This window comes from Malaclemys terrapin, chromosome 6, assembly GCF_027887155.1.
Source record: "Malaclemys terrapin pileata isolate rMalTer1 chromosome 6, rMalTer1.hap1, whole genome shotgun sequence".
Lineage (NCBI taxonomy): Eukaryota > Metazoa > Chordata > Testudines > Emydidae > Malaclemys > Malaclemys terrapin.
The window spans coordinates 54,364,001-54,377,360 of record NC_071510.1 but is presented as its reverse complement, the minus strand read 5'-3'; the positions used below and the strand labels follow the sequence as shown (position 1 = coordinate 54,377,360).

General features: G+C 41.2%; 1 protein-coding gene across 1 annotated transcript in view; it reads left to right on the top strand.

Annotated features, from left to right (window-relative positions):
• The window catches only part of SLC12A2 (solute carrier family 12 member 2), a 120,780-nt gene extending 117,376 nt beyond the window's left edge, over positions 1-3,404 (top strand). The window contains exon 27 of the mRNA XM_054031296.1: positions 466-3,404. Within this exon, the coding sequence (XP_053887271.1) occupies positions 466-601 (136 nt within the window). The 3' untranslated portion in view covers positions 602-3,404. The remainder of the gene's footprint in view (positions 1-465) is intronic.
• The last annotated feature ends 9,956 nt before the right edge of the window (positions 3,405-13,360 follow it).

Genomic DNA, 13,360 nt, shown 5'->3' with positions numbered 1-13,360 from the left:
GTAGAAAAACAGTCACTCTCCAAATCTTGGCCAAGTGAAGAGGACCATTCTGAATGAAGCCACAAGTGAAATGCTGATTCCGTCACTTCCCCAGCCCCACCCCCAGAAAATTCTTGATGTGGAGGCTAAGATTTCAGGAGCGGGTAGAATTAAGGTGAACCTTGAGATGCCAAAAAAAAAATAGGTTATAATTAAGTCAATGTAGCAGAGTATGTTTTGTTTTGTTTTAAAGACAATTTTGGCTCATAACTAATTAATTTCTTTGTACTCAGGATTGTGAACTGACTACATGTAGCCTAAAAAAATGAAAAGGTTATAAAAATGGGATCGAATTAAACATTTAGTAATTTCTACCTTATTTCAAATTGTATTTTTTGTATTTATGCAGTACTACTAGTACTCTGACTTGCTTTTTAAACCATTCTTCATTTCCATTTCCTTTTTTCTTTGTTCTTCAAATTGTAGGAGTTTGCCAGTTGCACGAAAAGGTGCAGTATCTAGTGCACTATACATGGCCTGGTTAGAAGCTCTATCAAAAGACCTGCCACCGATCCTTCTTGTTCGTGGGAATCATCAGAGTGTTCTTACCTTCTATTCCTAAACATACTGCGCAACACGCAACTGTGATTAAATGGTACTTCAGTGCCTGGAAGAGAGTGACTAAGATTAACATCACAAAGGCAAAAAGTGACTCTTCTTTCACTGTTCCACTGACTTGAAAGCACACAAGGAAAGTCACTGTATTTCTAAAGTTGTGAAATCTTCAGTTTTATTCAAATTCTTCTATAACTTAATCTTGCTTAATGAGGGAGGATTCCTTGTTAGACTGAAGAACAACAAGCTTTTTCTTTGCTACTTGAATAGCAGCAATAAAAGTGTTTTTATTTTTGATCAATGAAAGGATTATAGATTTATAAAAGCCTTTTAGCCTTGAGGTGCCTTCTGAAGTTAACCAAACTGCATCCATACACCCTATTTTGTAAATTTATATAGAATGTCAAAATCTGCCTTCAACTAAGACTTTAGATCAAACTTCCTTTAGTTTCTAGTCTCTTCCATCTTACAATAAAATTAATGCTGCTTTTCAGTCTTCCATCAAGCTATTATTTTTAGTACTGTATGTTTTCTATTCAGAATTTTGTAATATCTGTTAGATTTGAAACAAAGGTAGGTCAAGTCAGTTGGAATAAAAAAATCATAATGTTTTTGTCCAAGACTTAGTTTTACTGAACATGTACCGTTAAAAGTAATTGTGCTAGATAAATGATGGGAGGACCCTTTTCTCAGATTTGACATTGTGCCCTTCTTTCCGTTCAAAATTTGAGATGCATATAACTTTGGCTACCTTGGTGAAGGTTAGTGTGTCAGTCTTTACTCTAGCTCTAATATGAAACTATTCCTGTTGTAGGCTGAAGATAGCTTTTTGGATTATTTTAGTTTTTTAAAAAAGAGGACCTGTCTTAATTCTTGGCCTTCAGATCTTGGTATAATTTAGCTTATTTGAAGAAAGTGTTAACCTAAGGCTTGAAGGAGCAAATATGAGCAATGTGATGCCATCTAAGAGAATACTGTAAACACTATGTGGAATCTCGCTACGCCATCTAATATAAAACGTAAAAACTAAAATTCTGAATCTTTCATCAAATGGTTAAATGGACCACTAGTTATTAGGGGAGATGTTTTTAGGTCAGTTCATTCAGTTGTCAGACATTACATTTAGTCTTACTAAATAAATACTCAGGCTTGATCTATAAATTTAGACTATCATACATGATACTTTACACATTTTTCATGTTTAATAAAAACTGCCAATTTGTGTGTCCTTCCAGTGTATGTTTTGACTACTTTCTAATTTAGTCTTCTAACACATAAATAAAAAACTTCACTTGAGCCTTTATACTAAGGTGAGTAATGTGAACTATTTTTAAAATTCCTATATATTTTTCAGAAAAGGATTGCCTAAAAACATTTCACAACCTCTAGATATTAGTATTGGCCATGTTACTACTGGGTCACATTGCTAGTACTTTAATGATTTTCATTGAAGATGATCCATAGAAAAGGTATATTTTTATGCTTAACATAGCATTATATTAAATACTCAGTAATAGTTCCTTTTGAAGGACAAAGCTATTAGTCATTGTGAAGTAAGATACAGCTTGAACTAGTTACAATTGGAGATGTGTTCTACGCTTTATCCACAGTGCATGCTGTAGTCAGGTCATTGGTAAGTCACAAAATAATCTCCATTTTTGCTGTTGGTTTCAACCAGTCTGGATCTGAATTGGTTACATTGTTTCAGTTTTTTTATAAGCAGCATGTTTTGCTGCCAAATACAAAGTAAATTAATGCTAACGTGGGCCTGGTTAAGACACAATTTTATAATCAAACAAATTCTAATAAAAGTGCTGCTTAATTACAGAAAGAAAAAAGGTAACTAACAGCCTCATTGTGTCTGTTACAGGTTTTGCAGTGCTTGTTAAGGTGGTAGGGATGTCTCATTATTCAGTGAACATGGAATTGTTGCCATGTTTCGTTCTTTTTTTTGTTTTTAAACAGATGGACAATAAGGCATGAACTTAGTGCTGCTATCTTGAAAATGTACACAGGTACACTTATTTAAAGTTTTGTCCATTCAGGAAACTATTGCTTGTTATCTGTAATGCAGGAACCAAATGAAGTGTGTGCATACATGCATATATGTGTATAAAATTATATAAAATATATCTAAATATGCATTTGGGGATGGGGAGGGAATTGTAGTCTGTGAAATAATGTAGGATGCTTTTCACATATGCACTCTCAAAACTTCACTAACACTAGACACCAGATCAACAGTTTCAAGATTTATTGTAACACTCTAATAAACTTCAACAGTTACTAGTAATTGTGAGCAACAGATGTTAGCTAGTGACAGTCATTCCAATTTCTATTTAGTCTATATGAACTTTGATTTTGAAGCCAAATTTTTTTTAAGTTCCAATCATTGTTAATGACTTGAAATATAAAATTTCTCATTGACACATGGCAATTGCATTATTTCTGTTGATTAAATTTCTTTTTATGGGTTTAGAAAGAGCAACTATAGCTGAAGAAATCAATTATTTATTTTTTGTTCATTTGTTTGACTGTATTTAGGTTTCTTTACTTTTACATACATTCTTTTTATATGCTTTTCTGACATTACATATTTAAAAATGAACGATGGAAATAATTTAAAGATTTGAGGTTGGTTGGGTATTTAGTTATCCACTGGGTCTGAAAATGTAATATTTTGATAATACTGTACTGTAACTGTCACACATGCTTTTCTAATGTTTTAACATTGAATATTGCAGTTACTACTTTGTACAAGGGGACACTGCAATAAAAGGAAGTGAATTCAATAAAATTGTCTAACATAGCCTATTTTTATTGAAAATTTTTTTTTCAATATTTTCAGTCCTTTCTTGATGCATGACAAGCATGCTATATGATTCCTGATATGTGAATTTTTGTACTGCAGTTTTGTAATGAGGTCACATAGACCACTATTATACTAAATATATTATTTCTAATTACCACACTGCCAGTGAATGGTTTGGGGATACAACTGGTGGTGGTGACAAGTGGCAGACCTACTCTCTACCAAGTTGTTAAAATGATGTTAATAAGCTTAGAAAGGAATAGCATCTAACCTTCCTTAGCTGAATGCAGAACCTTTGAAGGGAAGATATGTTTACACAAAATAACTCCTCTCCTTGCCCTCCCCACCCAAAACACTGTACATTCCTCAAAGTCCACTAGAAAGATCTCAGACCTACCTCCGTATATAGAATGTTGATGATAATATATTTATTAAATGTGATATTAGATACTTGAAAATGTACTCACAATAGGTATGCTATTTGTTCCTTTGCTTCTGAATGTATTAGATGCAACTCCTAAATATATTTTTTTCTGACAAACTGGAAATTTATATGGCATAGGGAGAAATAATTTTTAGGAGTCTCCTTTTGAGTAACCCCCAGTATTTCCATTTTACCCCTCTATATTGTGCATTAAGGCTACATTTTCAGTGCTTTCTAGTGACAATATAGAGAGAAAAGAGAGAGAATTTATTTATTACCTGCTCATGAGTTTTAATTGTATCTCTGTCATTTAAATTGTCATGTTAAGCTCCCAAGTTTCTAAGCTTCTAATTTGAAAACTAAGAAAGCATGAATAGGAATGAGAACTCTTATTTGAAAGAACGCAGGCAAATAATTAGGCTCTCAAAGCCATGACTTCCCCCAAGAGAGCTGGAGGACTTAGCCTCCTTAATTCATTTTGGAATTTTTCAGGTTCCTAGTATGAATGATTGGATGAGAACAAAAATTCTTATTGCAAAAAAAATCCCTAGTGAATCCAGAATACCCCATCTTTTGCCTTTGCTTTGTTGAAATAGTTCCTGACTGTTTAAAATAAAATACTTTTTTGATCCATTTTCAAGATCTATGCAATCAACCCATGCCTACACAAAACTGCTGTCTGAGGTATGAGAACTGAGTTAAAGGTGAACTGCAAAGCAATATTTGTTTTGCCCTTTACAATTACTGCTCAGGGAATTCTGAGCCCCTGTGGGGAGCGCAGAATTCATGCTGTCTGCAAATTTCTTTATTCCTCTACAGAAAAATGGTAGGTACCAAAGCTGTTGGATTCATAGGGCAGAGAACTGCTGTAAGGAGTTGTCATATGCAGGGGGGGAAAAGTTTATCTGGGGAAAAGGAAGAGTATTGCTGTGACCCTTGCCTTCTGTAGCCACCAGTTGTGTTTAAATAAAAAAAAAAATCTGAGAGAAAAAGGTATTTCCTTTTTTATATATATATAATATATACACACACACACACACACACACACACACACACACACACACATGAAAAGCAAATATATTTCCTCTTTCAGTTTACTTTATTAACTCTATAAATAAACTCTGCCCGATGCTTCTGATAACTGGCTCACATTAGTGGTTTTTAAATGGTTAGGTTATCTTACTGCTTTTTAAAAAATGTTCTTTAAGAAAGTAAGTAAATGTATTGTACATATACAAAGAAATTTAACTGTGAAGTGTAATTTTTCTGCAATCTCTCTTCATTGAAGATTATATAACCATTCAGCTGAACAAGTGTACTTTTTTTAGATGTTTTTGTATGGAAGAGTTACTATAGACACATTCCTAATTGTGCAGGTATTGAGGATTTTTCTGAGTCCAGTCACAAGACAATCATACCATATGTTAATTGCTAATGTGTACTGAACACAATTGAGGAACAGCTACTGTTAGATTTAGGTCTGTAGTAGAATTTTCTCTTGAGAAAATTTACCACTGACATCTACCTGCGAAAGTCACACCAGACTTAAATTTTACTAGTATCTTCTCCGCTTATGGAGTCTGTAATGTCCTGAGTTAAGGTTCCAGGAATCATTCCATCCAAGTCTGTTTTATTCCCTTCTAATTTTAATAGACTTCCTTTAGACCTGAAATAACTAATGCTTAGTCGCAACCCACTTATGGAGTTGGTTTATAAGTTTTGACAAATTTGTAAGCATTTTGGAGTTATGCAGCTGTTAAAAATGTTAAATGTTATTGTTATGATGGGCTAATACATAAAATGTCTGCTTGTGGTGCATTTAATCCTCAGTGAAAATACCTGCTTTTGAAAATTTAATATTTAAACATTTTACTATGTACATGAGCTCAGATGTGAGCTGAATGTTTTCTAGTGCCTACTAGGGTGACCAGACAGCAAGTGTGAAAAATTGGGACAGGGGGTGGGAGGTAATAGGAGCCTATGTAAGAAAAAGACCCCAAAGTCAGGACTGTCCCTATAAAATCGGGACATCTGGTCACCCTAGTGCCTACATCTACGCAGTGCGCATATGATATATTCATTGAAGAACAGTTACTCGGTAGGTGCCATTGATTGACTTCAAATGGATCCTTTTATATGAATAACTGTTCATCAATCTTCCCCTCCAGGGTGTATCAATACAGTGTGCTGATCCTGATAGGACTTCCATGGAACACACTGGTTGGTGCATTGAGACCTTAAGATAGCATGGTATTGAGCATGGAATAGATGGGCCTATGCCAGTATCTGTACAGAGCTAGAATTGTTCCCTAGATGACTAGTCTTCCCAGCTCACCACAAGAGGGTGATGCACACTTCAGGACCATTCCTGGTATTAGGAGAGAAGACCATTCCTTAAGAGTGGGTCTATCTAATGTATGTACCATAGTATCTGAGTGCTTTGCAATCCTTAGCTTATTTATCTTCCAATACCCCTGTGATGCAAGTGTCCCCATTGTACATCTGAGGAACTGAGGTGAAGAGACTAGTAAGTTGCCCAAGGGGCAAGAAACAATCTGTAGTGAAGTGGAGACTTGAACCCAAGTTCTAGGCTAGTACTCTAATCACTGGACTATCCTTCCATCCCAACTCCTTTTTTGTGAATGGGGTATGCTAAGCAAACTGCTGTATCCCCTCTGCTGTACCTGCTGCCTGTTGAATCACTTCCACTGTGGGACAGTTTCTTCCCTGCCTAGTTGTGACAACAAGAGGTTACACAGGACTTGGGACCTAAAAAATGCATTGGTGATTGGAGAACAGGGAATGGTTTGTGAAGAAAAGGACTGATTGTGGATAAAAAGTGACAGTCCATTGAGGCTGGGGCAGAGGATGGATTGGAGAGACTGGACAGAAATAGTGTTTGGAGAATAGGAGCAAATGCAGGGAGAGCACAACTGAAATAGGGGACCCCCAACAAGCACATTGGGTAAGAGATTAGTGAAACACAAGAGAAGAGAATGCAATATAGGGAGGAAGTAGGCCCAGGAAGGGAGAGCTAGTGGGCTCAGAGCAAGCAAAATGTGGCAGAGCACACAGAACTGAGATCAGGAGAGCCCAGACCAGTCACTATGGTCAAGTTCAGAAGTGGTGGTGAGAAAAGAATAATGAACGAGGTTGAAGGGGATGAAAACTGGGAAGGAAGGGAATGGAAGATGTTTTGAGGAGGAATGAGGAAATAAAGTTAAGAAAAACTGACAGAGAAGTGCCTACCACAGTTCACACTCCCGCCAACTAAACGTTATTTTACAGCACCAATCACTTCTGTAGGTATTTCACAGAAAGTATGCAAAGATATCCCTGTTTCAAAGAGTTGTGGACTTTATTTATATGTATAGTTTAAAAGTTATTGACTGTAGAAAGGGAGTGGTGAGTAAGATTTTATTTTTAGAAGGCAGGTTTGCTTGGGAGTGGGTGGTATTTTACCGGAAATCTTTTTCTAAAGTCTAGGAAGAAATATCTGATATTTCAAAAATTTTCCTGAACTCAATTTAAATTCGTATCACTCCTCTGCAAACTCCTTGCTTTTCTCCATCTAACTTAGCAGAACACTATCTCCAAAAACAGTGGAGAAAAATGCTCCAAGCTGTCGATAGTGCAAAGATTGAGGAAGCTTGGCAGCAGCATGATTTTCATGGATTTCCTTTGGGCAGGCTCTAGGGAACCCAGTAGTGACACTGGGCTCTGGCCCTACCTTCATCCATGGCTGGATAGCAGAGCTCTACTGCTTGTAGCAAAATGTGGTTTAGAAGTGATAACATAGCACAGGTGTCTCCTCTCTCACCTCTAATGTTGGTCTGCTCCTGCCGCTCAGAAAAGCGGTGTAATGTATGTATTTATCAATGTAGGCCTAGGTGACTATCCAGGGTAGCACATGACCAGTTAAAATTAAATTGAAGCTCTACATTTACACTAGGAAAAAGGTCAACTTCAGATCAGGTATAGCTTTTCACTAAGGCCACCCTAAACATGGACAACTTTTCCTAGTCAAGGCAAACCCTCAGGTGGGCTGCTTACAGTTGCTCCTTTTAGGTACCAGGGGCTGCTTCAGCACTTCCTGAGCAAAGACCCAGGCCTGCTGAATGACAGCTAGCTCTGAAGGCATGGCCATTGCCAGCAGCAGCATGGCAGTAAGGGTGGCATGCCTTCAGAGCTGGGTGGCCAAGGAGCAGAAGTTGATGGCCGGGAGGTGCTGGTGCTATGAACTGCTAAACCTAGAGGTGCTGGGACTCAGCCCCCTGGCAAAAATTAAGCACTGACAGTGCTTCTGTGACCACATGGCCCTGAGTGGTGCCCCCTATAAGCCCAGCAGAGCCAGCTCTAGGCACCAGCAAACCAAGCAGGTGCTTGGGGCGGCACACTTTCAGGGGCGGCATTCCAGCCATTTTTTTTCCTTCAGGCAGCAAAAGCCTAGAGCCAGCCCTGGCAGCAGCATCACCGCACCTTGTGGCTAGGCTGGGCAGGCTCCAAGCGGGGGAAACTCGGGCTGGGGGCCACCCCATGGGGCACATGGAGCCGCCTGCAGGTGCTGCAGGGTGGCCACCCCCCAGCGCCACAGCCGGGGCTGGGCGAAGTGGCCTGAGCCGCCCAGAGACTGGGCAGCAGCAGCGCGGCCATTGAGGGTGGGGTGCTGCCATGCAGGGTCCGCGTTCCGCTCTCCAGAGCTCTGCTCCCTCTGGGGCTGCCCAGACCCAGATCCTCAGCTCCCTGCAGGGTGGTCCCCTAGCTCTGCCCTACCGGGTGCAGGCTGGTCCTGGAGGCGGGAGCCCTGGCTGGAGGAACCCTAGGCTGAGACGCAGCCCAGGAGCCCTGCTGCTTACCCCGGCCCGGCTGGAGGTGAGGGGGTAGTGGGTGGAGTCAACACTGGTGGAGGGGAGCCCAGGTTTGGGGCATCAGGGGGTGCGTGTGGGGGAAGGCACTGGTGTGGGGGCTGAGAGCCCAGAGCTGAGGTTGGGGGGTAGCCAAAAAATATTTTGCTGCCCCAAGCAAAAAAACTAGAGCCGGCCCTAAAGCCCAGCCCTGTCTACAGCTGCCTAGTGTAGTTCAAACCTCTCCCTGCTTGGGGCAGTGAGTTGATCATAAACTAAAGGGTAGTGTTCTATACAGGCACTGTAGTGGCATTATATAACCTGCATCAAGTGTCACACAGGTGGAGCTGTACAGACCAGGGCAGCAGGCAATTCCTTCCCCCGCTGTTGCATGGCTAGCCAGGTGCTGAGCAGGAGCACTCTGCTACTCCTGCTTGAGTTACCGAAAGCATGCAACAGTAAGCACGTGCCCGTGGCTGAGGGCTAGGCAGTCCCTACAGCCTCTGGGCTCAGTTTAAAAGTTGCTGAAAATCTTGCTGACAGTCTGGCATTGGGGTTGGCAACCTTTCAGACATGGTGTGCCGAGTCTTCATTTATTCATTCTAATTTAAGGTTTCGTGTGCCAGTAATACATTTTAATGTTTTTAGAAGGTCTCTTTCTATAAGTCTATAATATATAACTAAACTATTGTTATATGTAAAGTAAATAAGGTTTTTTAAATGTTTAAGAAGCTTCATTTAAAATTAAATTAAAATGCAGAGCCCCCCAGACTGGGGGCCAGGACCCAGGCAGTCTGAGTGCCACTGAAAATCAGCTCACGTGCCACCGTTGGCAAGAATGCCATAGGTTGTCTGACCCCCTGGTCTGGAGGATGCAACTGGGTCACCTAGCTGCAGCCCCCTCTCCAGCCTGGCTGCTCACAAGAGCGCAGTGTTTCCTACTGGGTGGGGTGAGGAATCCTAGCAGCCCCTTAAACTCTTCTCGCCATAAAGATTTAGCGGGGGGGGAGGGGGGGGGATGGCTTGGTACTGCCTCCCTTCACAGGGACTTCCTCTAAGGTGCAGAAAGCATCGCCTCCAGCTTCTACCACGTGGGGAGGGAAGGCTCCAAGCTGGAGAAATAGGAGGCAGCGCAAACCCGGACAGCTCGAAGTACCTCCCCTTCCCATCCCTCCAATGAGGAGCAGCAGCAGGGGGCGGTGCTGTAGGCTGCTGGATTAACGCACACGCCTCCTCCAGCCGTGGGAAGTGTTTGGGCGCGGCTGTGTTTGCAGGCTGTGGAGGGGCGCTGGTTGCAGGGGGTGGCTGAGGAGGTAGAACTGCTGGGGGACAGAACAACTTCACGGGGCTACCAGGGAGGGCAGTGGGAGGGGGATGAGAATACAGTGCATGGTAGTGGGGCTAAAAGGCAACGAGAGCTGCGGAGGAGGGGGCAGAGCTAACAACAGAGCGCCCAGGAGAAGACAGGAGGGAGCAGCACGTGACTTGCAGGGGCAGGCTGCAAAGGGAAAGAAGGGACCAGAAGCAGCCGCCATGGTGAGTAAACTGTGTGACTGGTCTAGTGGAGCACGTGGTAATGTTAGTAAAACGCCCTGTGCCAGCCCTGCTGCACGAAGGGCATGGGAAGCTGGTTTAAAGAGGGCCAGCTGGCGACTCCCCTTCCTAATACTTAGAGCAGGTTTAGGCAGCGCAATGCCACCTGCTCCTGGCCCACAGTGGCATAGTGGGTGAGGCCATGGGGAGGAAGAGTGGTGGGAGACTGCTGTGCTGAGCAGTTCTAGCCAGCACTAATTAAAGCAGCATTGAGGTTGCTTCAAATTGCACCAAGGGCTAGCTTCTAGCTGCCCTCAGGTGCAGTGTTATGGAAAGCTCTCTATGCCTTTCCCCACTCCCCTCATGTGCGCTGAGTGGAGCTCGAGTGTACCTGAGGATTTGTCTGTCCCTGGGGATCTTTGCAAGTTTGGGTGTGATGTGGTTCCCTAACTCTGGTATAACTAATTCTTGCCTAGGGATACTGCTAAATCAAATTATTCTTTCCTGGCTGACTTTAATATGTAGATTTTTTGTTAATACTTTTGAAAAGCTACTTAAGCGTGTTTCCTTGGAATGCACCAGATGAACTAAATAGTAGTTCATTGGTTAATTAATAGGAGAATATACAACAAGTTCATTCCTCTACATAGGATTATTCTTTTTCCTTGCAAACAGTTCTGTTTTGTATGGTGTTCAAAAGGTAAAACGTAGGCTGCTATAAAAAATTTTTTTGGGGGGAAGTTCTGAATATAATAAAATAAAACAACCCTTGTGTCTAGCCAGAGACCTCTCACCAAGAAAGATTAAAAACCTTTCATGTGGAAAACTGAGATAATTATATTCACCCTCCTTTGTATAGTCCTTTGATAATTTCTTATTCATGGTGCTGTACTCTGTAAGTGCAAAACATTATATATTGTTGCATGAGAGTTATACTTACTAAATTCCTAAAGAATTTCATATAATAAAAAATAACCTAGTAACATCAGTATACTGGGGATAAACACATGGCGCTAACGAGCTTTCGTGGGTAAAAAACCCACCTCTTTAGATGCATGGAGTGCAAATTACAGAAGTGGTTTTTTGTTTTTTTTTTTCCCCATGAAAGCTTATTCCCAAATAAATCTGTTAGTCTTTAAGGTGCCATCAGACTCTTCTTTCCAGTGAAGAAGAATGGAGCAAATATTAGGCTGTAAGCTCCTTGGAGCAGGGACCTCTTCTTTGTAATACAGTATTGACATTCTGCAGTCAATAACTAAGTTTTTGATAGCATTATTATAACATCTTTGATTTTCCTGGAAGTAGTAGGAACCACACTTCTTGGGAGAATTTACTTTCAGCAATTCAGACTATACTTTACAACACCAGATGGCACTGCTGTGTTAAGAAGTTATTTATTTTATTTAAGGAGTGAGGGTGAGACTGCAACATAGAATATTAAACTAGCTCACTTTGTTTGCTGTTCTTGAGTGCATGCATAGTTTCCCTGTTGACATAAACTGTCTCTTCTGCATGTGAGGGAATAAATAATTTGTAATGTTTAGAATACATTTTAGACATACACTAGTGTTCTAAACTGTAATAGTTGTGACTGCATATTCTTGGAGGAAAGGAATATATTAGATACTTTTTTTTTTTTTTTTTAAATATCTTATTCCTCTTGGGGAGATACCACATTCAGTCACAAAGGATGGACAGGGCACTTCACGTGTTTGAAACTTCTATTTTCTTCAAAGGGCTGCTTGAGCTAGGCAGTAACTACTGTTTCACAAGAGCAATTCTGTCTTGAATGGCTAATTCCAACCTCATTAATATTAGGGCTGGTCTACACTGGGAGGGCGATCTAAGATACGCAACTTCAGCTACGCGAATAGCGTAGCTGAAGTCGAAGTATCTTGGATCGAATTATCTGGGGTCCACACGGCGCGGGATCGACGGCCATGGCTCCCCCGTTGACTGCGCTACCGTCGCTTGCTCTGGTGGAGTTCCAGAGTCGACGGTGAGCAGGTTCAGGGATCAATATATCGCGTCTTAACGAGGCGCGATATAGCGATCCCAGATAAATCGATTGCTATCTGCCAATGCAGTGGGTAGTGAAGATGTACCCTTAGGGCTGGTCTACACTGGGGGCGGGATCGATCCAAGATACTTCAACTTCAGCTACGCTATCTTGGATCGAATTACCTGGGGTCCAGACAGCACGGGATTGACTGCCGCGGCTCCCCGGTCGACTGCGCTATTTCCGCTCGCTCTGGTGGAGTTCCAGAGTCGACGGTGAGCGCGTTTGGGGATCGATATATCGATCCTGGATAAATCGATTGCTACCCGCCGATACGGCAGGTAGTGAAGACATACCCTTAGAGAGCTGGTCTAAGAACACCTTTATAGAGCGAGCGAGAAGAAACCATTAAACAAAAGATTTGAGGGTTGTGGTGAATAATCAGCTGAACCCTGAGCTCCCAGTGCTACACTGTGGCCAAAAGGGCTAGTTAATGTGATCCTGGGAGGCATAAACAGGGGACACTTGACTAGGAGTAGAGAAGTTATCTTTCTTCTGTTTTGCATTGGTTTTGCGATTGCTGATAGAATACCGGTTCTGGTGCCAACAAGTCAAGAAGGGTGTTGATAAATTGGAGAGCATTCAGAGAAGGTTCATGAGAATGATTAAAGGATTAGTCTAGAAGTACCTACATGGGGAACAAATATCTGATGATGGGCTCTAGCAAAGAAAGGTATAACATAACACACAGGTTGGAAGTTGAAACTAGAAAAAATTCAGACTGGAAATAGAGCATACATTATTTTACAGTGACTGTAATTAATTGTTGGAATTAATATACCAAGGTGACAATTTTAAAATCAGGATTGGATGTTTTTCTAAAAGATCTGCTCTAGAAATTATTTGGGAAAGTTCCATGGCTTGTGGTACAGAAGGGCTAATGAGATGATCAGAATGGTTCCTTCTGACCTTGCAGGCTACGAAAAGACTATCAACCCTAGTCCTGGATGAATCTTAATTCAGTTGTTTTGCGAAGCATTTTTACTTGAGCAACAATTAAGGAGGCAAATGGAAAATAAAATTATGAGAGCAGGAGACATACATAAGGCTTTTCTCATTTCACCTTAAAGTGCTCCATGTTCTGATTAGGTGAA